Genomic DNA, 21,772 nt, shown 5'->3' on the forward strand with positions numbered 1-21,772 from the left:
GACAACAGGGTAGCTTGGTGAAGTGTTCAAAAGTTGGCTTTAGTTCCCCCGGGAGATCGACTAGCCGATGCTCCCAGTCCAAGTGTGGGTGGCACTACCTACTTGGATACCTAGCGTGGCTCAACGGAACCTCGCTCTAAGCCCATGGCTAGAACACTTAAAGGCGAAAGGCAGGGAGAGTACCCATAAGGCTTGCGTAAGGCCACGGTGTTCCGAAATGTTATCCTAAAGTCCCAAACGATGAAAGGGAAAAGGAGCAATCTTCTAGTGCAGTGACCAAGGATACAGTCATATGGTGAAGAAGTCCCAAAGGATAGTGGGACTTAGAGGTCAGGCTTGCGGGCCTTGATCTAGTGGCAGTGTTGGTAAACACGGCCATGGACAAAAAGGGACTTGGTGGGGACTGAAAAAGAGTTGTCGGGGAAGGTTATTCCCCATGTTTATGGGCATCCTAAGGATGCTAAGGAGTAGATCTGGGATGATCACTCATGGATGGATGGCCCAGTCTTTGAGAGACGGGACTATGATGCAAGTGGCATTAGACCACCGGTGTGACCAATGTGAATGGGCATGGCCTTAGCGTAATGGGCCGATATGTCAGTGGTACCTTGGGTTGTCAGTCATGGGATCAAACACATGGAGCACTTAGACCAAGTGCAAAGATTGAGTGGCATGGATGCCATTCTCGAGGCTAACAAGCCCCAAGTTCTAACTAGAACTTATAGAGGTTATAAATGAGACTCCTCCAAATGGTAGGAGGTGTGGTTAAATGACTAAAGTAAAATGGAAAAATTAGTCATTTACAAGCACCCCTTACAACCAGCAAGTCCCGAGAGCCTTCAGCACCAGTACCTTCATCTGCCACCCCTGTGAGAAACACACAAGGCTGCTGCACTGCAATCTTGTACAAACACATCACAAACAATCACAATATCTGGTGCAGCTTTCCGGACAGTCTCAAGAAGCTCTTGTGATGCACTGAACAGCTGGTCTAGCCCTTCCCACAGAAGACTGGGCTGCCTATGACCAAGATGGGGAAGACAACAAATAGGGGATTTGGTGAGAGCATATTTCTCCTTGAAATCGTCTCAAGTACATTTCTCCATCACCCTGCAGAATGTAGACAAAATATCTTCCACCATACCTGTAGTTATAGGTGTGGAATGAAGACTGAAAACTGCAGCAGAAGCAGGATCAACCAAGAAGCAAATCAGGCCAACACAAAGAAGAAGAAAAATGACTTAAGCAGGAGAAGCTTTTCTTCCTGCAGCTGCTCCTCTTTCCTCTCCAGATACTTCTTCTGATCAGGATCTTGCTCGCTCTCCGGAGAACCTGAAGGAAACTTCAAGATTTTTCTTAATTTATTCTTAAGATCACTGAAATCTGCGTCGGTCAAAGGCCTCCCTGGCAATGTGTTACTGGCACACTTGCTATGTACGTGTCATTATCAGCTTAACTATTTGTTTGATATCCTACCTACATTGATCCATTTCCACACAAGGCGCTTCAAGGGGTAAGGCGAGATATGAATTCGAGGGGCAAGGCACTCTCCCACTTTTTTTGCAGGAAATTTATAGAATCTAACAATGTTTTCCTGGCTTTCCTAGAATGTCCTGAAGAAAACAAGGTTGGGGTGGAGTAAGGGCCGAGTCCTTGCGGGTAGCCTGTGTCCAAACTTTCAAGTTTGGGTTCAAATGGGAAAATTACCACTACCACTGGAACTTGAGTTGCGCGTACTATCTTGGGTCCCAGCTGAGGATGTAGCAAGGTTGCAACTTGTGTGCAAGGATTGGGGTCGCCTTCTCCATGACCCAACATTTAGAGCACTATGGGAACGACAGAATGGCACAAGTTCTTTCTTGTTACATGTAAAACGTCACGCGAGAGATAGCCTAGAAGTGCAATTTCGCTACTGCAAATATGATCCATCAGAAAACAGGGCTTGCTTGAAACAGGTACCTCCTTCATTACGGTCTTGGTTTGCACCAGATGGTTCAGAGCCACTCTTGGCTGGAGGGGGCCTCATTTTGTGCTGGTTTCCAAGGGTGTCGGGTTCAAGCGGACTTGTCGACAGCACCAACAGGGAGTCCCCTTTCCTAGTTGGGAACCCGCTGACACAAGAATGGGTAAAGATTCCTGGACTTGAAGTTCCTCTGTATTATAGCAAGCGAATGCTGACTACATATTTCGATGAGGGTCAGATGTTCTTCAGGTACAAAAGCGTTGTCATTACTAGTTTCCACCATGCTAATCGACTCATTTCGTTTCTTCGTTCAGGATTTGGCTTGAGCCATATTCGTTTGACTCTAAAGTCGGCATTTGGACAGTTCCTCGTGCTGTGGTCTTCGGAATGTGCTCGTACAACAGCGTATGCGTCAAAGGGGTGCATTATGCTCTTGCACGACTTCATCAATATGCCGCACTTGTGCTGCTGGAAGTTGATTTTGCGGACATTAGCCGCTCGAAATGGGCGTATGCATGGGACTTATCGGAACTTGAGGGGACCTACGAAGATGTGTACATGCTGGAAGTTGGACCTGGTGAGATTGGTATATTTACACAAAAGATGGAGTGGATGGAGTATACAACGGTTATGGTGTTAGATAGGCAGCAGAACGATGATGGAGATTTAGAGTGGACATGGAAAACAGTGTCGACCTCACCTGAAGAAGACTTTGAAACGGGACCAGGCATAATCCAGACTTCTGAATGCCAGACGCATGGGAAGGATACCTTCTGCGTTGCGGAGCAAGGGATTGTGAGATTCGATTCTCAAAACTTGACATGGGAATGGGTTGAGAAGGGGCAGCACTTGGAAAGAGTTATGGAGAAACTGCTCCTTTTGGAACCCAACTTGGCAGCTGTGCCTAGCTTGGACTTGAAGTCAGCCTGTGCCAGCCGGTTTCGAAAGGTCTGCTATGTGGGTCATCCTGTGGAGCACGAATTCTCAGGTGAGTGTTTTTCTATTAACATGTTCGTATTGATATTGGTGGACACTGACTTTCAGACTTGAAAGCTCTCTGGAAGCCAGGCTTGTCATGGCAAGAGATTGGAGAAGTAGCAATTGATTGGAAAGAAGGTGGTAAGTACAACATCTTGTTTGCTAGAGAAGCCTAGTTTGGTTTATATGGTGATCTACGTGATGCAGTAATACCACTTGAGGCAACTGTTTAGAGTAACAGTTTCCAAGTACCTTGGAACCTGCCTCAACAAAATTCGTATGATAAAAATTCCAAACCCTAAGCTTCTGACGGTATATGCTTAAAAAGTTCGGCAGAGGTAACTGAATATTCAACTGAAATAAATTCAAGAACGGAATATGCCCGATCTAGCCTTGTTGCATTGGCTGTTCTTCCACAACGTCCGGGGCGGACGCTTGTGATTCCGGGGGGTAGTACTGATAGTGTAGCTCACTCACATCGTCACCGGAGATCTTCTTCCAGCCTTGGGGACCAATGTGATAAACTGGAAGCAAAGCAAGCTCAGAGCGATGAAAAGCGAAAGAAAAAAAGCTTACCGCTCGCAACTCCTCCGCTGGCTCCATCTCTAAACGTCGCGTGATAGATCGCTCGTCTTCCCAGCTCCACGGCTTCCTCGACGCTCATCTCGTACTTATACCTGAGATTGGAACACAGTGAAACCCGAAGAACTCGAAGAAGGATTCTTACCCGCTATCGAGAATGCCGTAAGCGTAAGTAGACCCAGAGCCAACGGAGAAAAGAGTTCCTTTCGTTCTTCCACCTTCGCTATCAACGTAAAAGAGAGCGGGCCCCTGGATCAAATCACGAGACGTGAGAAGAAAACTTGGGAATGGCGAGATGGAAACAAGAAAGAGAACAGGGAAATACCGTTTCGTCCCAGCCAGCGATCATGGTTCCCATGGACAGACCCATGCCACGGTAGGAGTAGAGGGTGTTTGCCAAGAGCTTGGAAGCACCGGCAACAGAAATCCTCCTCTTGTTCGCAAGCTCGTGAAGCCGGCACTGTGATTCAAACGAACAGAGTGTCAACATCGTGGAGGAAAAAGGAGCGAAGACAAACTTACCCGCGTTCCAAGATTTCTCTGCCAGAACTGACAATCGGCCGCACCCCCAGCCATGGTTCCCAGGAGATATGGGTTGATTTCCAGAATTTTCTTCACCGACTGGGATGCTGCGAGAGATCACTCGATCACAAGTAGAGACAAACACGAAGAAACACTTACAGATATACTGTCCCATGCTAGCTCGAGAGTCGGCAGCGACGATAATCCCTCCCTGGAACTCAAACGCCAGCGTCGTGGTTCCGTGCGCTGGCTTCAGCAAATCCACGGCAGCTTTCTGGAATCCATCCAGCTGCGCAAAACGAAATCCCCAGACTCAGGTCATCACAAGAAATACTCGAGGAGCGACTTACATCGGCGACCTTCGGGAGAGGAAAGGAGCACTGCGGCTCCCAATGCGCTGCCGGATCCGAGTAGGAGTGCTGGCGCAGAGAAGCTGGTTCCAAACCGCTGAAATCGAGCGCCATCGCCCCTGCCCTAGCTCAAGAACCCTAAAAAGAAAGAGAAGAAATGTATCCCCCTGTCTACGTGGGCAAGGAGAAATTGCCCAGTGGAGATTTGAGGAATCACCTTCGCGTGGAGGAATGGAATGCCCTGATCGATGGTGCGGCCAGCCGATCGCAGCTGCGCAGCGTATGGGCACACGTCAAGAAGATCCAAGCCACGAATTTGCCGATGAGCGTCTATCTCTCGAATCTCCTCCTCCGAGCGTTTGGCCGCCGCGCAGGGATCAAGGATGCCCTCCTCGTTTTCGATGCCATGGTCGTCAAGAGCTGCTACTCGTGGATTCTTGTTCTCGCCGCGATCTCTCTCGATCGATGCAAGGGCATTGATCTAGATCTAGATCACGGCAAGAGATTCGCAAGCGAACACAGGGCGGCTGGAGGGCAGATTTCTTGGAACACAAAGCTCGCTGCGATCTCCCAGGGCGGGGATTTCTCCCTCGCGAAGAATTTCTTCCGCGCGATGCCTTGCCGGGACGACATTTCGTGGCACTCGATGGTCGCCGCCGCCGCGCACAGCGGCGATTTGGACGAGATAGCGCAGATCTTCGAAAGAATGCCGATGAGAGATTCCTTCTCGTGGAACGCGATGGTCGCAGCATTTGCCCAGGCCGGGCATTTGCACGACGTATCGCTAGTCTTCTCCCAAATGCCATGGCGGGAAGTTCTAGCGTGGAATTTGATCCTCGCGGTTCTCTTCCGGAAGGGCGAGTGGAGGAATGCGCTGCGCCACTATCGATTGATGGTGCTGGAGGGCGTGGAGCCGGACGAGCTTACGTTCGTGACGCTCTTGGTAGGATCGAGCTTTCTCGACTATGGTCATCTTATCTTCTCGTGGATGATCATGGATCATGGCATCCAACCAGTACGCCTCCACTACACTTCCATCGTCTATCTCCTGCGAAAGAACCATCGCCCAGCAGAGGCAAGGGTGTTCCGAGCTGGGATCTCGATTGAGGAAGACAACCTCTGGGCGAAATTCCTGGTAAGTTTCTCCAGCTTTGTGATCTTATTCATGTTCATGTTAATGAATGAATTGATATTTCTCTCGTGAAAGGTTCTAACTGGTGTGATCGTCACTGCTGTCCAGGCGCATAAAAACCGAGCTCCATCAGTATCGCGGCAATCTCCTCCGGATGTTGCTTTGGATCCCGGGCGGTGGAAGGAGAGACTTTTGCTTTGGAACTCGAGACATTCGTAGAGTTCCGCGATGACGATGCTGCTGCTGGAGAGGATTCGGCAACTTGGCCGTGATGGAGGAGCTCCAGCGTCTTCTGGAGTTCCTGGAGCTGGCTCGAGAACTCCCTCACCGTGAGACCGTATGGCTGGACCTTCTCGAGCTTGCGGAGCTTAAGGAGGACTCCGAGGACGGAGCTTTGGCCGGCCAAGGTGCTGGAGATGCCCGCTACTGCCTGTGGGATGATCGTTTCATTAGCAAGGAAGTGGAAAGTCTGCAAGTTTTGTCACCTTTTTAGCGTCGGCTCCTTGCAACTGCGAGAGACCGGCGACCGAGAGGCTGGATGCCAGGGGTGCTGTAACAGATGCCGCGAGCAGGAAGTTCGTGCTGGTGTTGTAAGCATCGAATGCCGGGTCGAGATCCTTTCCAAAAGCAGCGTTCATGATCTTGGTGAAGACTCCCTTGCCAGCGTCAATTTGAGGCTTTCCAGCGGCGTCCTTGAGCAATCCTTGCAAGACGCTGCCAAGAACAAGCCAGAGAAATAATCAAGAAGAACAGAACGAAAAAAGAATGGAGAAGTTGGAAGCACAGAGCCTACCTGATGTGCGACTTAAGCTGCGATTGGAACTTCGACGTCAACATCTTCACGGACGGATCCTTGAAGCGTGCAGCTCGAGAGTACTGATCGGACAAGAGCAACTCGGCGCTGAGAATCTCAGCAAGTATCCTCGCGTCTGTCATCTTCGTGCTTGCTGGTAGCTTACCGCAGTCGTCACAAGGAGGATACTCGCATTTCTCGCATGGAGGCGGCTCTGTTGGTGGCGAGCTGCAATCGTCGCAAGATGGTGGCGGATACTCGGAGCTCTCGTTGCAAGGAGATGGCGCCGGCGGTGGTGGCGTATGACAATCCTTGGGAGGAGGAGGAGGAGGATACTCCGGTGGTGTTGGCGTGTGACACTCGCAAGGAGGTGGAGGATACTCCGGTGGTGTTGGCGCATGGTAATCCTCGCAAGGCGGTGGTGGATACTCCTGCATTGGTGGGGGCTTACTATCGCAAGGTGGTGGCGATGGCGGTGGATAAGCTGGCGACGGTGGTGGTGGACAAACTGGTGACGTTGGTGGTGGATAAACTGGCGACGGTGTTGACGTTGGTGGCGACGCTGGTGGCGATGGAGGTGGCGGGCAAGAAGACGGTGACGATGGAGACGAGTAACCATCCGATGGTGGTGACGCTGGTGGTGGGTAAACTGGCGGCGATGGAGGCGGCGGGTAAGAAGACGGTGGCGATGGAGACGAGTAACCATCTGGTGGTGGTGACGCTGGTGGTGGATAAACTGGCGGTGATGGAGGCGGCGGGCAAGAAGACGGTGGCGATGGAGATGAGTAACCATCCAATGGTGGTGACGCTGGTGGTGGGTAAACTGGCGGCGATGGAGGCGGCGGGTAAGAAGACGGTGGCGATGGAGACGAGTAACCATCTCGTGGTGGTGACGCTGGTGGTGGATAAACTGGCGACGCTGGTGGCGATGGAGGCGGCGGGCAAGAAGTTCCATGCGGTGGCGATGGAGCCGAGTAACCATCCGGTGGCGGGGACGAGTAGACGTAAGTAACGGGAGGCGGTGGCGATGGATACTGCAGCACAATGTTCTTGATGGGGCGAGCTTCAAGCCGTGAGCACCACCATAGCTGGAGAACCAGCAAGATCATCCACCAAGTAGCCATTGAGCGATGGATCAGCGAAGAGCTGCGATCCAAACAAGCACAAAAGAAGAATTTATAGTCTCAAGGATTGCCAACGTACTTGTCATGCAGCTCGCGATGATCTACTCGGAGTTGTCACATTCCCAACTTAGGACACAATCTCCAGTCAAAGCCCAGTCAAGCGTCAACGGCCACTGGAAGTCAACTCCCCCATGGAAGAAGAAGAAGAAGCTGTGTTGTGCCGTGAATGATCGTCCATGGATGGATGAAACTATCGCCCCCAAGAACTCTTGATGGCTTCGTCCGGCTCCTAAGATCTTGCATCGAGGACCGCAATCTCGATCGAGGGCGGCTCGTCCACGACTGGATCCTTGCAAGCCACCAGCATCGCGAGAGCCTCCTCCTCGCGAACCAGCTGATTGGAATGTATTCCAAGTGTGGGAGCTTGCAAGACGCGATCGACGTCTTCAACCGCCTCCAAAGCCCCGATGTTGTGTCCTGGAACTCGCTGATGACGGCATTTGCCAGGAACCGGCAACCACACCGAGCGCTTGAGCTCTTCCGGGAGATGCCCCGCAAGGATTTGGTGTCCTGGAACATCGCCATCCAGGTGTTCTTGGAAGAATATAGGATCCAGGAGGCCGATCATGCGATGGATCTCGTGCCACAGCACAGCGCTGTCACATGGAACTCGATGATTTCCACATATGCCCAGAGGGGGCATTTGCAAGAGTGTTGGGATCTCTTCCATCACCCGGCGTTGGAGAGAGATCGGCTGTCCTGGAACACAATGCTGGTGGCGCTTTTGGCGTCCGGAGAAATCGAGAAGGCCAGCGGCGTCTTCTCGAGGATGCCAATGCGAGAGATCCTCTCCTGGAATGCGATGATCGCTGCTTACGGACGGATTGATGCCGGTGCTGCCAAGAACATCTTCGATCAGGCGCTGGAGAGGGATATCATCGCTTGGAACACGCTGCTCCGGGTGTGTGCTCGATTCGGCCTCCTTGACAGCGCTAGGGAGGCCATGGAAAAGATGCCCCTCTGGGACCCCGTCTCCTGCACGACGATCCTTGCGGCACACACGCAGAGGGGGGTTCTTGCCGACGCCAAGAAGATCTTCGATGCCGTGCCGAGAAATCTCTTCTCCTGGAATGCGATGCTCGCCTGCTACCTCCAGAATCGCGAGGTCGGGACCGCCATGGGGATTCTTGCCGAAATGCCGGAGAAGGATGTGATCACCTGGAACACGATGATCGCCGGCCTCGCGGCGAACGGGCACCTCGCCGACGCGAAGGCGATCTTCGAGTCCATGGCGAGCCGCGACGCGACGAGCTGGGGATCGATCGTGGCGGCGCTCGCGGAGGACGAATCGTCGATCGAGGAAGCCCTAGGGGCATACCGGCGGATGCCGCAGCACGACCTTTGTTCTTGGAACGCGCTCATCGCGAAGGATATTGCCGCCGCGAGGGGAATATTCGACGGCGCCAAAGAGAGAAACGTTGTGACGTGGACATCTCTGATCGTCGCCACCTGTCGGGTGGCGGACGGCATCGGTGGCGCCGAGGATATCCTTGAGAGAATGCCCGCCTGGGACGTTGTGTGCTTGAATGTGATGATCGGAGCTCACAGCCAGTGTGGGAATTTCGAGAGGGCGAAAGAGATCTTCGATGGATTGCCCGAGAGGAGCCTCCATTCCTGGAACGCGATGCTCCAGATCGCGACTGCCATGGAAGAGGAACAGGGCGATTGCTACTGCGAGGGAACGAGAGAGATTTTCTTCGATCGAATGCCTGCTAGAGATGTTGTGTCGTGGACGATCCTCCTCGCGGCATTTGCCCAGCAATCTCTCCTCGCGGAAGCAAAGAGGGCTTTCGATCTGGCGCCCCAGCGAAGCTTGATCACCTGGAATGTGATGCTCGGGATCTATGCATCTGCTAGCGCTATCGATCCAGCGAAAGAGATCTTCCAATCCATGCCGGAGAGAGACATCGTCTCGCAAAACTCCATCGTCGCAGCATTTGCCCTGGGCGGGCAAATCGATGAATCTCTCCAGTTCCTCGAGAGAATGCCGCAGCACAACGCCGGATCGTGGAACTCGCTGCTGCTGGGTTGCGCCCATCACGGCGTCCTCGACCGATCCAAGCAGTTCTTCGCCAGGGTCCCAAACAAGAACATCGTCTCCTGGAACGCGCTCCTGGATGCCTGCGCGCGAAACGGGCAGGGCGAGCTCGCGATCGAGATGCTGCGCGAGCTCTGCCTGGATGGATCATCGCTGCCGGATGGGATCTCCTTCACGCACGTCTTGGCCGCGTGCACACACATCGGATCTCTGGAGATTAGCCGGAGCTTCTTCGTGTCTCTCGCGCATGACTATGGATTGATCGCCGACAAAGAACACTGTTGCTCCATGGTGGACGTCCTCTGTCGATCCGGGCAGCTTGGATTCGCGGAGGAGCTCATAAACTCGGTGCCACTCCTTGGATCCGACAATGTCGCGCTGGGAAGCTTGCTCGCTGCTTGCCACACTCACCACGATCTGGAGCGAGCGTATAGGGCGCTTCCTCGCGATCACACGAGCTCGTCACACTACGTGATTCTTTCCAATATCTTGACAAGCATTTGAGAAAACCATTGTGTGTGTGCGTGTTCTTGGTCGATCCAAGTTCCAGCGCGCAATGCTTGCTCTATGATCGCTGGGCGATGGCTGCTACAAGCATTCAGGGAAGCTCTTGCCAGCGCCGGCGCGCCCAAGAGCATCGAAGGCCAGTACGCCAATCTCCTGCGCCAATGCCGAGATCTCGGCGAGGCAAAGCGTCTCCACTGCTTGATCCGAGAGCGCGGCCACGGATCCAGTACCTACGTCTCCAACATGATCGTCCAAATGTATGGCAAGTGTGGCAGCGTCGACGACGCATGGATCGTCTTCTCCTCGATCCAAGCTCGCAACGTTTTCTCCTGGAACATGATCATCGCAGCATTTGCCCAGAACGGGCATTCGGAGCGCTCAGTGACGCTTTTCTGGCGGATGATCCGCGAGGAGCCGGGCATTATCCCCACCAGGATCACATTCCTCCACGCACTAGAGAAGCTCAAGAACCTCGCGGAGGGGAGGAAGATCCATGAGCTTGCAATTACCGTGGGGCTAGAAAGCGATACAGCAGTGGGCACAGCAATCGTCACCATGTATGGGAAATCCGGGAGCCTCGCCGATGCCAAGCGCGTGTTTGATCGATTGAAGCGCAGGGATGTCGTGGCCTGGACAGCGCTCATCACTGCCTACACCCAGAACGGGCATTGCGAAGAGGCGCTGGATCTCTACAGCTCGATGGAACCGGATGGCGTGGCTCCAAATCAGTACACCTTCACGATTGTGATCGATGCGTGTGCGGAGCTGGGACGGCTGGACGAGGGCATCGCGATCCACGCAAGGATCACTGCCGCTGGGCTGGAATCCTGGATTGAGGTCGTGAATTCGCTGATCAATCTCTATGGGAACTGCAAGAGATTGAGTGAGGCTGAGAGGATCTTCCAGAGAATGCCCAGGAGGAGCTCTGTTTCGTGGAACTCTATGATCGCAGCGTATGCTCACAATGGGCACCCAGGAGATGCGATCGATCTCTACAAGAGAATGCGCGGCGATGGATCCGTGAAGCTCGATCCAGTGACATTCGTGAATGTTCTTGGTGCTTGTTATAGCCAGGAAGATCTGGCGGCTGGGCGATCGATCCATCACGACGCCATAGCTCGCGGGCTTGGATCTCATCTAGTGCTCGCCTCCGCGGCTGTGAGCATGTATGGGCGCTGTGGCAGCGTCGAGGAATCCATGGCGACGTTCGAGAGAATGGAGATCAAAGACGGTGTCGCGTGGAATGCTGTGATCGCAGCTCTTGCCCAGAACGGTGAATCGAGCAGCGCTCTCCATTTCTATCGCCGCATGCTCTGGAGCTCCAGCTCGAAACCCAACGAGGCGACGTTCATCAGTGTTCTTGAGGCATGCTCCATCGCCGACGAGGGGATCAAGATCCACCAGCACATCGTCGACAGTGGGATCGTCCACTCCACCATGATCTCCACCGCGATCTTCAACATGTATGCCGAGTGTGGCCGCCTCGATCGCGCGCGAGAGATTTTCTCCTCCATGAGGGCGTCTCGCGGATCGTTCCAGAGCGCCAACGATGTTTCTTGGATGAACATGATCTCGGCACTCGCCAGGCACGGATCGATCGACGAGGCGCTGGAGCTCTTCCGAGAGATGCGATTGGAGGGCGGCAAACCCAGCGAGATCGTTTTTATCAGCATCCTCCACGGGTGTAGCCACTCCGGGACGATGGAGCAGGGATTGGGGCATTTTCTCTCGATGATCCAAGATCATGGGCTTGCTCCGCGAGTGGAGCACTATGGGTGCTTGATCGATCTCCTTGGGCGAGGTGGGCATCTGGATCTGGCGCAGGACCTAGTGGATCAGATGCCGTTTGAGCCGGATGCCAGAGCGTGGTCTAATTTCTTGGGATCTTGCCGGCTGCATTCTGATCGCGATCGAGCCGAGGCCGCGGCGATCCGGGTGTTTGAGCTAGAGCCGGAGAAAGCCGCGATCTATGTGTCCTTGTCCGGGATGTGCTTCGCAGAGGAAGACGAAGAAGACCCCTAAATTTTTAGAGAAGGAAGAACCCTAAATTTTTAAAACCAAATTTAAATTCAAACTTTCAAACTTTCGCGGGAATACATAGAAAATCATCGTCTTCTCTAGCGGATCATCGTCCTCTCTAGCGCCTGTCCGTCTTTCCAGTAGATCTCTTCCCAGCAAACAAATGCTTGGGCCGGAGATTGACAATGGTTCGATCGGCTTCTCCCTTCCTCGCGAACTTGTTCCTCTTCTTCATCGCCTTCTTGCCCAGTGCCAATGCCTGCTGCTTCTGTGCCGAGTCCTTGAATCCCTCGCCTGGAACGACTTCCATCGACGCGCGAGACTGCGACCTCGTCCTGGACTTCATCCTCAACTTCTTGCTCTTTGGCTGCTCCACGTCCATAGCCTCCACCCCGGCCTCCTCGTCATACCCGAGTGATCGATCCCGCTTTCTTCCGCGAGATTTGCTTCGAGCTCTCGCCGCTGCTGCCGATGGATCGATCCCCAGGTTTGATAGGTGGCGCTCCATCCTGGAAACCGTGAATCTCTTGTCCTTGTCGTGCTTCCTGGGAACCATTGGACGGCTATCGGCAGTGGTCTTCTTCAGCCTGTGCTCCTCCCGGATGTTCCTTCTCGCGAGACGAATCGCCGCTAGCGCCTCCTGTTCCTCCGGACTGAGCTTGCGGAACTCGTCGTCGTCCATGTCCTCTTCCTCGCTCTCTCCCTCCTCCCGCTGGTGCTCCTCGCGATCCAGCTCGTCCAACCTCTTGAGAATGTCCGTGTCGATGAAGTCCGCGATGTTGTGACCGTCTGCTATCTCCGGCACCACGTCCTCCTTCCAGCTCTCGTCCGCGAGAATGTAGCGCCTTCTCAAGTTGGCGGAGTAAACTCCAGCGCCACCATTCTCGTTCTCCAGATCCTTCTCGAGTCGTCTCGGGGCCCTCGGCGCCGCCGCTGCTCGAGCTTCCAACACCCCAGCTGGAATCACCGGCGGCCTCTCTCTGGTGTCCCTGGGACGAGGCATCGCGACGTGGATCCTGTTCCTCACGTCCTCGAGCTTCTTTGACTTCATCTTCCCCTCCACACGGTGCTGGAGCAGCTTCTCGCACGCAGTGTTCTTCACGTTGATCACGCCTTCCTCCGTGAGGGTGCTCATCGTGAGAAGGCAGTCGTCGTCCTCGACCATCATCTCGCTGGCAATTCCCCCCGAGCACTTGGACGCCTCCTTCTTCATCTCCATGATCAGCTGGCGATCCTCCTCCGGCAGCGACTCCAGCGACTGGAGATCGATCTTGCTGCACACCACGAGCAGCGGCTTGTTGTCAAACAAAGGCCGGATGCTGTTGAAGAGCGCTGCCTGCTGGGCGATGGAGTAGCCACAAGAACCCGAGACGTCGACGAAGAACAGCACCGCAGCTCGGATGTGAGCCAGAGCAGTGATACTCAGCATCTCGATCGTGTTCCTGTCCTCGAGCGGGTGATCCAAGATCCCCGGAGTGTCAATCACTTGCCAGCGGAGGTACTTGTAGTCCGTGTGACCAACAAAGAGTGACTTTGTGGTGAAGGCGTAAGGCTGGACGTCAACGTCGGCTCGAGTGATCTTGTTGATGAAGGAGCTCTTACCAACGTTTGGATAGCCGCAGATGAGGATGGTTCTCGTGTTTGGATCGATCGATGGAAGCCTCGCCATATGCTGCCTGACCTGTTCCAAGTACGCTAGACTCGGCCCGACCCTCTTCATGAGCGTACACATTCTTCCCAGCGCGGCCTTCTTGAGCTGCTTGCAACGATAGAGCGAATCGCCATACTTGAGGAGCTTCACGTAGTCCTTGCAGATCTTCTCTACCAGTCGCTTCGCAGTGCGCAATTGCCCAAGCGCGAGCTTGTAGTGATCCCTGTCGTAGAGCACATTCATCAAATCCCCGTAGAAGGGATGGATGTCGTCCAGCTGCGGGAACTCGTCGATGATCGTGCCCAGCTTCTCATCGAATGTGGCCTGCGTGTACTTTACCTTGCGCATGTAGAACTGGCGGATGCGATTGATCGCATAGCTCTTGTGGATCACCGTCGGCGTCTGGCGCTGCGTCCGGGAGAGGACAATGTCGACGAAATCCTTGCCTGTCGGCACCACGGTGATGCGCTTGAGATTGTAGTGCACCATCGCGCCCGATCGATCGAGCGCCGCCGCGCTCCTGAAGAACCCTAAAAACTAAAACCCTGGCATTTTTGCCCACTTGCCCTAATTTCGGGGCCAGCGTGGACCGTCGGATTTGCGCGGCAACGATGAACACGTGGGATATTATCAATTCCAGGGTTTTCGTTGATCGAGCTTGGAGCGCCATAGCCAGGGCTTAGATCTAGCTAGAAGGCGATTCGATCGCCATGGATATCACGCAAATGGATGCCAGGACGCTGTCGCTGATGATGGCGGGGGGATGCGCGATGCTGGCGATGCATTTCACATTCAAGCTTGTGTCGGAGCATCTCTTCTACTGGAAGAACCCTAAGGAGCAGAAGGCGATCCTCATCATCGTCCTCATGGCGCCGCTCTATGCCATCGATTCTTTCTTCGGCCTTGTCCAGATCACAGGCAGCGAGGCGCTCTTCACGTTCTTGGATGCGATCAAGGAGTGCTACGAGGCACTGGTAAGTACTATCGATCCAAGAAAGATCTAAAGAATCCTCTGTCCAGGTGATCGCGAAATTCTTGAGCCTCATGTATAGCTACATGGGGATCTCGATGAGCAACAATGTGATTCCCGACGAGATCAAGGGCCGGAAAATTCACAATTCTTTTCCAATGACGCTGTTCTTGGTATGTTCGCGTTCTCTGGTGCTTTGGAGACTCTTGATAGTTTTTCTTTTCTTTCCTTCCTTAGCCTCACGAAGTTCCGCTCAACCAACACACTCTCAAGCTTCTCAAATCCTGGACATGGCAATTCGTGATCATTCGTCCGGTGCTATCCATCCTCATGATCTCGCTCCAACTTCTCGGCATGTACGAGGGGCCGATCACTTGGATCATCTCGCTCGTCCTCAACTCCTCGGTCACACTGGCAATGTATTCGCTCATCCAATTCTACCATCTCTTCGCCAAGGAGTTGGCTTCTCACAAGCCTCTCGCGAAGTTCCTGTGCATCAAGGGAGTGGTCTTTTTCTCCTTCTGGCAGGTAATCCATTTCTTCTCTCTCGCTCCCGCGGAGCAGATCTTACGTGTCTCCTTTTTCTCTCTCAGGGCATTGTTATGCAAATTCTCGCATCCGCAGGCATGATCCAGAAGCAAAAGAAACTCAACGTCAACCAGATCGAGGAAGCGTACCAAAACCTCTTGGTTTGCTTGGAAATGGTGGCATTCGCGGCGATCCAGCAGTACGCTTTCAGTGCCGAGGAGTACGCGGGAGAAGCTCAAGCCAAGCTCAAGGCAGCAGCAGCCGAAAAGAAAGACGATTGATCGAAAGAAGCTCTCACGAAGAACTTGCGAAGATCACGCGAAGAACACACGAGATATGCTACTTACGTGTAAGTTTGTATTTTCTTGCAGCTATTCATCGACGAAGACCACGCGAATCTAATTTGAATGGTAACGGGAATATACCCTCTTCACTCGAGGAAGAACCCTAATGGTCTCCTGGCAGTGAAGCAATGTCGTTGTCCCGCGTGTGATTGCGAAAGTGTCGAGAGCGGCATGGGATCGTGCTGCTACTGCGATCCTCCTCGTGCTGGGAATCGGCATCTCTTGATGCTGGAGAAGGCGAGGAGGCGGAGGTACTGTATCTTCTTCTTCTTCTTCTTCCTCTTCGTCTTAGGGTTCTTCCCCATTTCTTTCCCCTCGCAGCCATGGTGTTGTGGATATTTGGCTACGGATCTCTCATCTGGAAGGCCGGATTCAACTATGACGAGCGAGTCGTGGGATTCATCAAGGGGTACAGGCGCGTGTTCCATCAAGGCGAGCTTTGCATTGCGCGAGAATGCGCAAATTCCCGACAATGCCGCTAACCACTGGCATTGCAGGGAGCACGGATCATCGGGGGACGCCGGAGAATCCTGGAAGGACGGCCACTCTGGAAGCGCACGATGGAGGGATTTGTGTAAGATTGGATCCTCCTTGTTCTCTCTTTATTCGTTTTATCTTTGGTTCGTTGATAAACAGTCTTATGCATTGTGTGTTGTTTGATCAGTGGGGTGCTGCTTATCGTGTTTCCGGTCACGACAACGAGCAGCTAGTGCTCTCCGTGAGTGGTTTCTTTTTTCTTCCTTTGTTTTTGGCGCTCTGTTCTCAGTAGTGATTGGAAACTATCTCAGTACTTGGATTTGCGAGAGAAGCAGTACGACCGGAAGGTTTTTGTTGATCTTTACACGGTAAGCTAGACTTTGTTTCCACCGGGCTTTGGTTTTTATCTTTTCTTTTGTAGGAATCCTCTTCTGAGCCCGCGATCACTGATGTTCTTGTGTAAGCTCTCGTTTCCAATTGACGTGGTACTTGACAAAGAGCCTTGGTTGCAACAGATACATCGCATCTCCGGACAAGAAAAAGAATCCGAATTATTTGGGCCCCGCTGACATGGAGGACATGGCATTGTACGTTTTGCGATTTTCTTGTCTCGACCTGATTGATCTCTGTGATTTTTGTGGCAGGCAAATAGCGACTTGCGTCGGTCCGTCTGGTCCTAACTACGAGTACATTTTCAGGTTGGAAGAAGCTCTGCTGGAAATAGGTGAGCAAATATCAAATCAGAGACATTTTGTCAAATCGGGCATCTTTCGTGCACAGGTGCTCTGGATGACGAACTCGCCAAACTTTCTTGCGAAGTGCGCAAGACTCTACAGTCTGAGGACACAACGTACCCATTGTAAGCCCGTATAGGCGCATTCTTATTCATCTGTTTTGAGATGGATTAACCACCAGACACCAACGAAGTTGACTTGTTCTGTAGTCTTTTCTTTCTCATGGCTTCTACTTTGGACTGCTCCTCCCACAGGCCGACGCTCCCGTAGATATTTGTCATCAGCGCGTACACGGAGTCCTGCTCCTCATTCAGCTTCAACAGGTTCTCAAACGCTTCTTTGCCTATTCTCACATTCTTCCACTTTTGACAGGCACCGAGAATCGTCAGCCATGTCAAACTATCGGCCTTGAAAGGCATTGTTCTCGCAACGTCTACGGCAGCTTCCAGTTGGTTAGCCCGTCCAAAGAGGTCCACCATGCAAACGTAGTGTTCCATTCTGGGGGTGATACCATACTTGGATACCATCAACTGGAAGAGTCTCGAGCCTTCATCAACCTTCCCGGCGTGGCTACAGGCTGAAATGAGATAGACGAAGGTCACGCCGTTTGGCCGTAATCCTTCTTCCTGGAGTTTGTCAAAGAGATGGAGTTCCTGGTTGGTGTCGCCAAGTCGACTATAGCCGGCCATGAGAGAGTGCCAAGTTACCAGACTGGTGTCCGGGAGAGAATCAAAGACGAGGTGGGCGTTGGTTATGCTGCCACACCGTCCGTAGACTTCAACCAGACAGTTAACCAGGAACAGGTCGCCCTCGAATCCAGATCTCGAGATGCAAGCATGGATTTCTCGGACAGTCTCTACAGGCGCCAGGATCGCACAGGCCTTGAGTGCAGCCGCAAAGGCTCGGGGATCGGGTGCTTGAATTCGAACGAGAAGTTGCAAAGCCAGCTCGGGCCGGTTGTTTTCAGCACATGCCAGCATCAGGGAGGTCAGGGAAATCACGTCAACTTCTCCATTGTAAGAAATCCGCTCGAAGACTTTCCAGGCCTCCATCAGGCTCCCACATTTGGAGTACATGTTTACCAAGCTGCTGGCGACGAACTTCTCCGTATCACAGCCCGCGGCAACAGCTCTCGAGTGAACTTCGACACCTCGGCTAAGAGCCACGGGCTTGAGGACTTGTCCATCGACTCCTTTGACAGCAGCTTCCTTTTCGGCCAAGTTGCTACATGCCTTCAAAGCAGCAGCGTAAGTCAGAGCATCCGGTTTTTGACAGCCGTCGGCTTCCATGACTCGAAACAGGTCCAAAGCCAGCGCCTCCTCGTCATTCTCAGCATATCCGAGAATCACAGCATTCCAGGAGACTACAGTTCGGACTGGCATCTTGTGAAAGAAGACCATCGAAGCATCAGCCAGGCTCCCACATTTGAAGTACATGTCCACCAGCGTGTTACCGACGAAGGGGTCCGAATCAAAGCCAGTCTTTGCGGCGTGTGCGTGAATGAGCATACCTCTCTGGAGAGTCGTCGTCTTCACAGGTTTGCCTTCTAGCTGCTGCTGCTGCTTCGTCTCAACTACTTCCATAGATGCAAGGTCAGCACAGGCTTTGAGAGCGGCGACGTAAGTCAGTTGATTTGGTGCCCAGGTGACGTCTTCGGCAGCTAGCATCCGTTCGAACAGTTTCATAGCAAGCTCGGGCTCTCTGCTTTCAGCGTAGCTGAGGACCATGGCCGTCCAGATCGTCGGATCTCTCCTCGTCTTGGTCCTCTCGAAGAGCCTCCGAGCATCTACAACGCTTCCAAGTTTGGCATACAGATCGATCAACGAGCTCGCAACGTGGACATGCAAGTCAAGGCCACATCTCTCGGCTTGCCAGTGGATTTCTACGACTTTGTCGAACAGGAACTTGCTACTACCGGCGGAGTGTTTCCTCGTCAATCCCAGGCAGGCCTTGAGAGCGGCCGCAAAGCTCAGAGCATCTGCAGTGACGCCGGAGGCTTGCATCCTGGAAAAGATTTTCAAGGCCACCTCTTCTTCGCCATTGTCCGCATGTCCGAGCACGAGGGCAGTCCAGGAAACAACGTCGGGACAAGCCATTTCCTGGAAAACAGCTCGGGCATTCTCCAAGCTTCCACACTTGGAGTACATGTCCACCAGAGTATTGGCGACGAACTTGTCCGAGACGAAGCCGAGCTTGGCAGCTCGAGAGTGGACATCCATGCCTTTGCCGAGAGACTGGAGCTTCACCAATCTTCCATCGACAAGGCGACTGTGCTCCTTCTCGGCCAGACAGGCACAGGCTTTGAGAGCAGCGACGAAGACTCGGGCATCCAGGCAAGGAGCTGCGTCTCCTTGCGCTAGCAGGCACTCGAAGAGCTTGAGGCCGAGCTCTCCATCGCCTCGGTCGACATAGCCGAGGATGAGAGACGTCCAGGACGCAGCAGTCCGGAAGATCATCCGGCCAAACACTGCTCGAGCTTCTTCCAAGCTCCCGGATTTGGCATACATGCTCACGAGCGTGTTGGCTACATACTTGTTGGTGGAATCATCCCCGGCTTCTCGTGAGGCGTCGTCGTGGATCTTCGTGCCGGTTTGGAGATCGCCCAAGAGACCGCATGCTTGAAGCGCGGCGACCACTAAGGAAATGCGTACCTTCTTTGGGTGCTTGGCGAAGAACTTGGGATTGCCGTGGAAGACCCACTCAGCCCGCGTCTGTAGCTTGGACAAGCGCTTACAAGTCATTCATATCTTTATTATGTTAAAACCTTATAGCAATGGCAATGGTAAATCAATGAAAGGAGCTGGGCCTGGTGCTACTGTTGGTGGTGCTGGTGGCGTTGGTGCTAGTGGTGTGGTTGTGTTGGTGAAAGTGCCTGGTGGTGGTGGTGGTAAAAGTGAAGGTGTGTCAGTGAAAGTGAAGGTGATAGTGGTGTAACTGGTGGACGAAGTGTTTTTGGAGGTGGTGGCGGTGTGTAGGTGAAAGTGAAGGTGCAAATAGTGGTGGTGGCGGTGTGGGTGAAAGTGAAGGTGATAGTGGTGCTGGTGCTGGTGTAACTGGTGGGGTGGTGGCGGTGGTGTTTTTGGTGGTGGTGTAGGTGAAAGTGAAGGTGCCAATTGTGGTGGCGCTTCAAGTAGTGGTGTTAGTGGTGGTGGTGTTTTTGGCAGAGGCAATGGCAGTGTTCTTGGTGGTGGTGGTGGTGGTGTGTTGGTGGTGGTGAACAATCACTTTTTGGAGTAAAATAATAATGTTCAGAAGTGTACCTGTTGTTTCCATTGTTGGAGTGGCCACTGGACCCTCATTCATGTTTGTTAAGAAGGTACAGTCCCAGGGTAATAGGGCCTTCTACTCCCATCCACACTCATTCTGCATCTTTATTAATTCCAAGATATCAAAGAACCCTCTACTATTTGTAAATGATGAATCACTGTCTTGCGGACAAACAAGATTTAGCTTGGGACCTAAAAGGATCAGGATGAGATAATTTTTTCTTACCCAAAAAGACCCATTATGAGAGAATGAACCACAACTGGTACAATAAACATAGCTTTCCACTTTGATCAGTGTAGTGGCATCACAAAAATTCTGAATAGAATTAAGTAGAAAATCTTCATACTTACATGATAATAATGAGGTAAAAGATTGTCCTTATATAATAAATATCTTGCACTGCATTTAGTCAAACATTAAGGTAAAACTAAAAAGTTTCTAGTTGAATAACATTTTTTTTAAAACCCAGTGATCTTCTAAATATTTTGTTTCATTTTTTATATATTGTCCTAATTTATTTCCAACATAAAAAATTTACTTTTGTTATTTTTATTTTACTTCCATCATGCCTATAATTTGTAGTTTGATATTTCAGTGTTAATATTATAACTGAGCCTTTAACCTTTAACCTTTGTGTTTTACTGGTAGAATATTCTTAGAATACCTTACAAGTCAATAATCTTTTTCTATTTTGTTAGATTGGTTATGAACTTATGAGGTGCTGGGCCTGGTGCTGATGTTGGTAATTGTGCTGATGCTAGTGGTGGCGGTGTTCACGGGTTCCTTCTAGCTGCTGCTTCGTCTTGACTACTTCCATAGATGCAAGGTCAGCACAGCCTTTGAGAGCAGCGATGCAAGTCAAGTGATTTGGTGCACAGGTGACGTCTTTGGCAGCTAGCATCCATTCGAACAGTTTCACAGCGAGCTCGGGCTCTCTGCTTTCAGTGTAGCTGAGGACCATGGCCGTCCAGATCGCCGGATCTCTCCGCGTCTTGGTCCTCTTGAAGAGCCTCTGAGCATCTATAAGGCTTCCAAGTTTGGCATACAGATTGATCAACGAGCTCACAACGTGGACATGCAAGTCAAGACCAGATCTCTCGGCCTGGCAGTGGATTTCTGCGACTTTGTCGAGCAGGAACTTGCTACTACCAGCAGAGTGTTTCCTCGTCAATCCCAGGCAGGCCAGTGGCCGCAAAGCTCAGAGCATCTGCAGTGACGCTTGAGTCTTGCCTCCTGGAAAAAAATTTCAAGGCCAGCTCTTCTTTGACATTGTCCACATGGCTGAGCACGAGGGCAGTCCAGGAAACAACGCTGGGGCAAGCCATTTCCTGGAAAACAGCTCGGCAAAAGCCATAGCTTGGGCAAGCGCTTATAAATCATACATGTCTTTATTATGTTAAAACTGATTACTTGAGTGGATGGTGATGGTGTGAGAGCAATAAAGATCAAAGAAGGGATTTGGGTCTAGTGATTGAGTGGTGGTGCTAAAATTGGTGTGGTGGTGGCTGAATTGGAGGTGATAGTGGTGCCAGTGCTAGTGTAGCTGGTGGAGGTGTTCTTCTTGGCAGTGGTGGTGGTGGTGTTTTAAGTGGTGGTGTTAGTGCAATTGGAGGTGATAGTGGTGCTAATGCTGGTGTAACTGATGGATTTTCTGTGGTGTTTGTGAAATTGGAGGTCATAATAGTGTTAGTGCTAGTGTAACTAGTGGAGGAGGTGTTCATGGTGGTGGTGGT

The 21,772-nt window shown here is 52.3% G+C and overlaps 9 protein-coding genes across 13 annotated transcripts; 5 read left to right on the plus strand and 4 right to left on the minus strand.

The window, feature by feature from the left end:
• Window positions 1–1,501: 1,501 nt before the first annotated feature.
• LOC9637979 lies at window positions 1,502–3,327 on the plus strand. 3 transcript variants are annotated; one of them, XM_024667691.1, is made up of 4 exons: window positions 1,502–2,212; window positions 2,278–2,951; window positions 3,008–3,082; window positions 3,149–3,327. In XM_024667691.1, the coding sequence occupies exons 1-4, from the start codon at window positions 1,695–1,697 to the stop codon at window positions 3,172–3,174; spliced, it is 1,293 nt and encodes a 430-aa protein (XP_024523459.1). In that variant the 5' UTR covers window positions 1,502–1,694; the 3' UTR covers window positions 3,175–3,327. The 3 variants fall into 3 exon arrangements, with proteins under 3 accessions (XP_024523459.1, XP_024523458.1, XP_024523460.1); XM_024667690.1 differs by having other exon boundaries at window positions 3,008–3,327; XM_024667692.1 differs by having other exon boundaries at window positions 3,017–3,327.
• On the minus strand, window positions 3,257–4,769 carry LOC9637970 (proteasome subunit beta type-5-B). The gene is made up of 8 exons (XM_002994097.2): window positions 4,613–4,769; window positions 4,396–4,533; window positions 4,205–4,334; window positions 4,046–4,152; window positions 3,849–3,983; window positions 3,669–3,772; window positions 3,518–3,618; window positions 3,257–3,465 (listed from the first exon to the last, which is right to left on the minus strand). The coding sequence occupies exons 2-8, from the start codon at window positions 4,507–4,509 to the stop codon at window positions 3,329–3,331; spliced, it is 828 nt and encodes a 275-aa protein (XP_002994143.1). The 5' UTR covers window positions 4,510–4,533; window positions 4,613–4,769; the 3' UTR covers window positions 3,257–3,328.
• An 834-nt stretch (window positions 4,770–5,603) lies between these two features.
• Window positions 5,604–6,463, minus strand: LOC112343718 (desiccation-related protein PCC13-62-like). The gene is made up of 3 exons (XM_024667698.1): window positions 6,321–6,463; window positions 6,013–6,241; window positions 5,604–5,957 (listed from the first exon to the last, which is right to left on the minus strand). The coding sequence occupies exons 1-3, from the start codon at window positions 6,461–6,463 to the stop codon at window positions 5,622–5,624; spliced, it is 708 nt and encodes a 235-aa protein (XP_024523466.1). The 3' UTR covers window positions 5,604–5,621.
• A 1,750-nt stretch (window positions 6,464–8,213) lies between these two features.
• On the plus strand, window positions 8,214–10,046 carry LOC112343719 (pentatricopeptide repeat-containing protein At4g02750-like). Its single transcript, XM_024667699.1, has one exon. The coding sequence runs from the start codon at window positions 8,214–8,216 to the stop codon at window positions 10,044–10,046; it is 1,833 nt and encodes a 610-aa protein (XP_024523467.1).
• A 33-nt stretch (window positions 10,047–10,079) lies between these two features.
• Window positions 10,080–12,143, plus strand: LOC9637971 (pentatricopeptide repeat-containing protein At1g15510, chloroplastic). The gene has a single exon (XM_024667687.1). It carries the CDS (start codon window positions 10,110–10,112, stop codon window positions 12,069–12,071), a length of 1,962 nt encoding a protein of 653 aa, XP_024523455.1. The 5' UTR covers window positions 10,080–10,109; the 3' UTR covers window positions 12,072–12,143.
• LOC9637972 (nucleolar GTP-binding protein 1) lies at window positions 12,098–14,264 on the minus strand. 2 transcript variants are annotated; one of them, XM_024667686.1, is made up of 2 exons: window positions 12,293–14,264; window positions 12,098–12,214 (listed from the first exon to the last, which is right to left on the minus strand). In XM_024667686.1, exons 1-2 carry the CDS (start codon window positions 14,206–14,208, stop codon window positions 12,187–12,189), a joined length of 1,944 nt encoding a protein of 647 aa, XP_024523454.1. In that variant the 5' UTR covers window positions 14,209–14,264; the 3' UTR covers window positions 12,098–12,186. The 2 variants fall into 2 exon arrangements, with proteins under 2 accessions (XP_024523454.1, XP_002994144.1); XM_002994098.2 differs by having other exon boundaries at window positions 12,098–14,263.
• Window positions 14,265–14,342: 78 nt separating this feature from the next.
• Window positions 14,343–15,662, plus strand: LOC9637981 (transmembrane protein 184A). The gene is made up of 4 exons (XM_002994089.2): window positions 14,343–14,693; window positions 14,740–14,862; window positions 14,927–15,217; window positions 15,283–15,662. The coding sequence occupies exons 1-4, from the start codon at window positions 14,430–14,432 to the stop codon at window positions 15,496–15,498; spliced, it is 894 nt and encodes a 297-aa protein (XP_002994135.1). The 5' UTR covers window positions 14,343–14,429; the 3' UTR covers window positions 15,499–15,662.
• A 21-nt stretch (window positions 15,663–15,683) lies between these two features.
• On the plus strand, window positions 15,684–16,992 carry LOC9637973 (gamma-glutamylcyclotransferase 2-3). 2 transcript variants are annotated; one of them, XM_024667689.1, is made up of 9 exons: window positions 15,684–15,812; window positions 15,883–15,993; window positions 16,059–16,135; window positions 16,226–16,279; window positions 16,350–16,406; window positions 16,460–16,497; window positions 16,554–16,625; window positions 16,683–16,762; window positions 16,819–16,983. In XM_024667689.1, exons 2-9 carry the CDS (start codon window positions 15,885–15,887, stop codon window positions 16,899–16,901), a joined length of 570 nt encoding a protein of 189 aa, XP_024523457.1. In that variant the 5' UTR covers window positions 15,684–15,812; window positions 15,883–15,884; the 3' UTR covers window positions 16,902–16,983. The 2 variants fall into 2 exon arrangements, with proteins under 2 accessions (XP_024523457.1, XP_024523456.1); XM_024667688.1 differs by lacking the exon at window positions 15,684–15,812 and having other exon boundaries at window positions 15,837–15,993; window positions 16,819–16,992.
• Window positions 16,943–19,513, minus strand: LOC112343720 (putative pentatricopeptide repeat-containing protein At3g01580). Its single transcript, XM_024667700.1, has one exon. The coding sequence runs from the start codon at window positions 19,511–19,513 to the stop codon at window positions 16,943–16,945; it is 2,571 nt and encodes an 856-aa protein (XP_024523468.1).
• Between the last annotated feature and the right edge of the window lie 2,259 nt (window positions 19,514–21,772).

The sequence above is a fragment of the Selaginella moellendorffii genome, unplaced genomic scaffold, assembly GCF_000143415.4.
Source record: "Selaginella moellendorffii unplaced genomic scaffold, v1.0 SELMOscaffold_186, whole genome shotgun sequence".
Lineage (NCBI taxonomy): Eukaryota > Viridiplantae > Streptophyta > Lycopodiopsida > Selaginellales > Selaginellaceae > Selaginella > Selaginella moellendorffii.

Coding starts and splice junctions, on each gene's coding strand:
- LOC9637973 (XM_024667689.1), top strand. CDS start 15,885: ATGGTGTTGTGGATATTTGGCTACGGATCTCTCATCTGGAAGGCCGGA. Junction 15,994..16,058: donor CAGGCGCGTGTTCCATCAAG/GCGAGCTTTGCA, acceptor CTGGCATTGCAG/GGAGCACGGATCATCGGGGG. Junction 16,136..16,225: donor CGCACGATGGAGGGATTTGT/GTAAGATTGGAT, acceptor TTGTTTGATCAG/TGGGGTGCTGCTTATCGTGT.
- LOC112343719 (XM_024667699.1), top strand. CDS start 8,214: ATGCTGGTGGCGCTTTTGGCGTCCGGAGAAATCGAGAAGGCCAGCGGC.
- LOC9637981 (XM_002994089.2), top strand. CDS start 14,430: ATGGATATCACGCAAATGGATGCCAGGACGCTGTCGCTGATGATGGCG. Junction 14,694..14,739: donor AGGAGTGCTACGAGGCACTG/GTAAGTACTATC, acceptor TCCTCTGTCCAG/GTGATCGCGAAATTCTTGAG. Junction 14,863..14,926: donor TTCCAATGACGCTGTTCTTG/GTATGTTCGCGT, acceptor TTCCTTCCTTAG/CCTCACGAAGTTCCGCTCAA.
- LOC9637972 (XM_002994098.2), bottom strand. CDS start 14,208: ATGGTGCACTACAATCTCAAGCGCATCACCGTGGTGCCGACAGGCAAG.
- LOC9637979 (XM_024667690.1), top strand. CDS start 1,695: ATGGGAAAATTACCACTACCACTGGAACTTGAGTTGCGCGTACTATCT. Junction 2,213..2,277: donor GAGGGTCAGATGTTCTTCAG/GTACAAAAGCGT, acceptor TTCTTCGTTCAG/GATTTGGCTTGAGCCATATT. Junction 2,952..3,007: donor TGTGGAGCACGAATTCTCAG/GTGAGTGTTTTT, acceptor ACTGACTTTCAG/ACTTGAAAGCTCTCTGGAAG.
- LOC112343718 (XM_024667698.1), bottom strand. CDS start 6,463: ATGACAGACGCGAGGATACTTGCTGAGATTCTCAGCGCCGAGTTGCTC. Junction 6,242..6,320: donor CAGCTTAAGTCGCACATCAG/GTAGGCTCTGTG, acceptor TGTTCTTGGCAG/CGTCTTGCAAGGATTGCTCA. Junction 5,958..6,012: donor AAGGAGCCGACGCTAAAAAG/GTGACAAAACTT, acceptor ATCATCCCACAG/GCAGTAGCGGGCATCTCCAG.
- LOC112343720 (XM_024667700.1), bottom strand. CDS start 19,513: ATGACTTGTAAGCGCTTGTCCAAGCTACAGACGCGGGCTGAGTGGGTC.
- LOC9637970 (XM_002994097.2), bottom strand. CDS start 4,509: ATGGCGCTCGATTTCAGCGGTTTGGAACCAGCTTCTCTGCGCCAGCAC. Junction 4,335..4,395: donor CTCTCCCGAAGGTCGCCGAT/GTAAGTCGCTCC, acceptor CGTTTTGCGCAG/CTGGATGGATTCCAGAAAGC. Junction 3,466..3,517: donor CAGCGGAGGAGTTGCGAGCG/GTAAGCTTTTTT, acceptor CTTTGCTTCCAG/TTTATCACATTGGTCCCCAA.
- LOC9637971 (XM_024667687.1), top strand. CDS start 10,110: ATGATCGCTGGGCGATGGCTGCTACAAGCATTCAGGGAAGCTCTTGCC.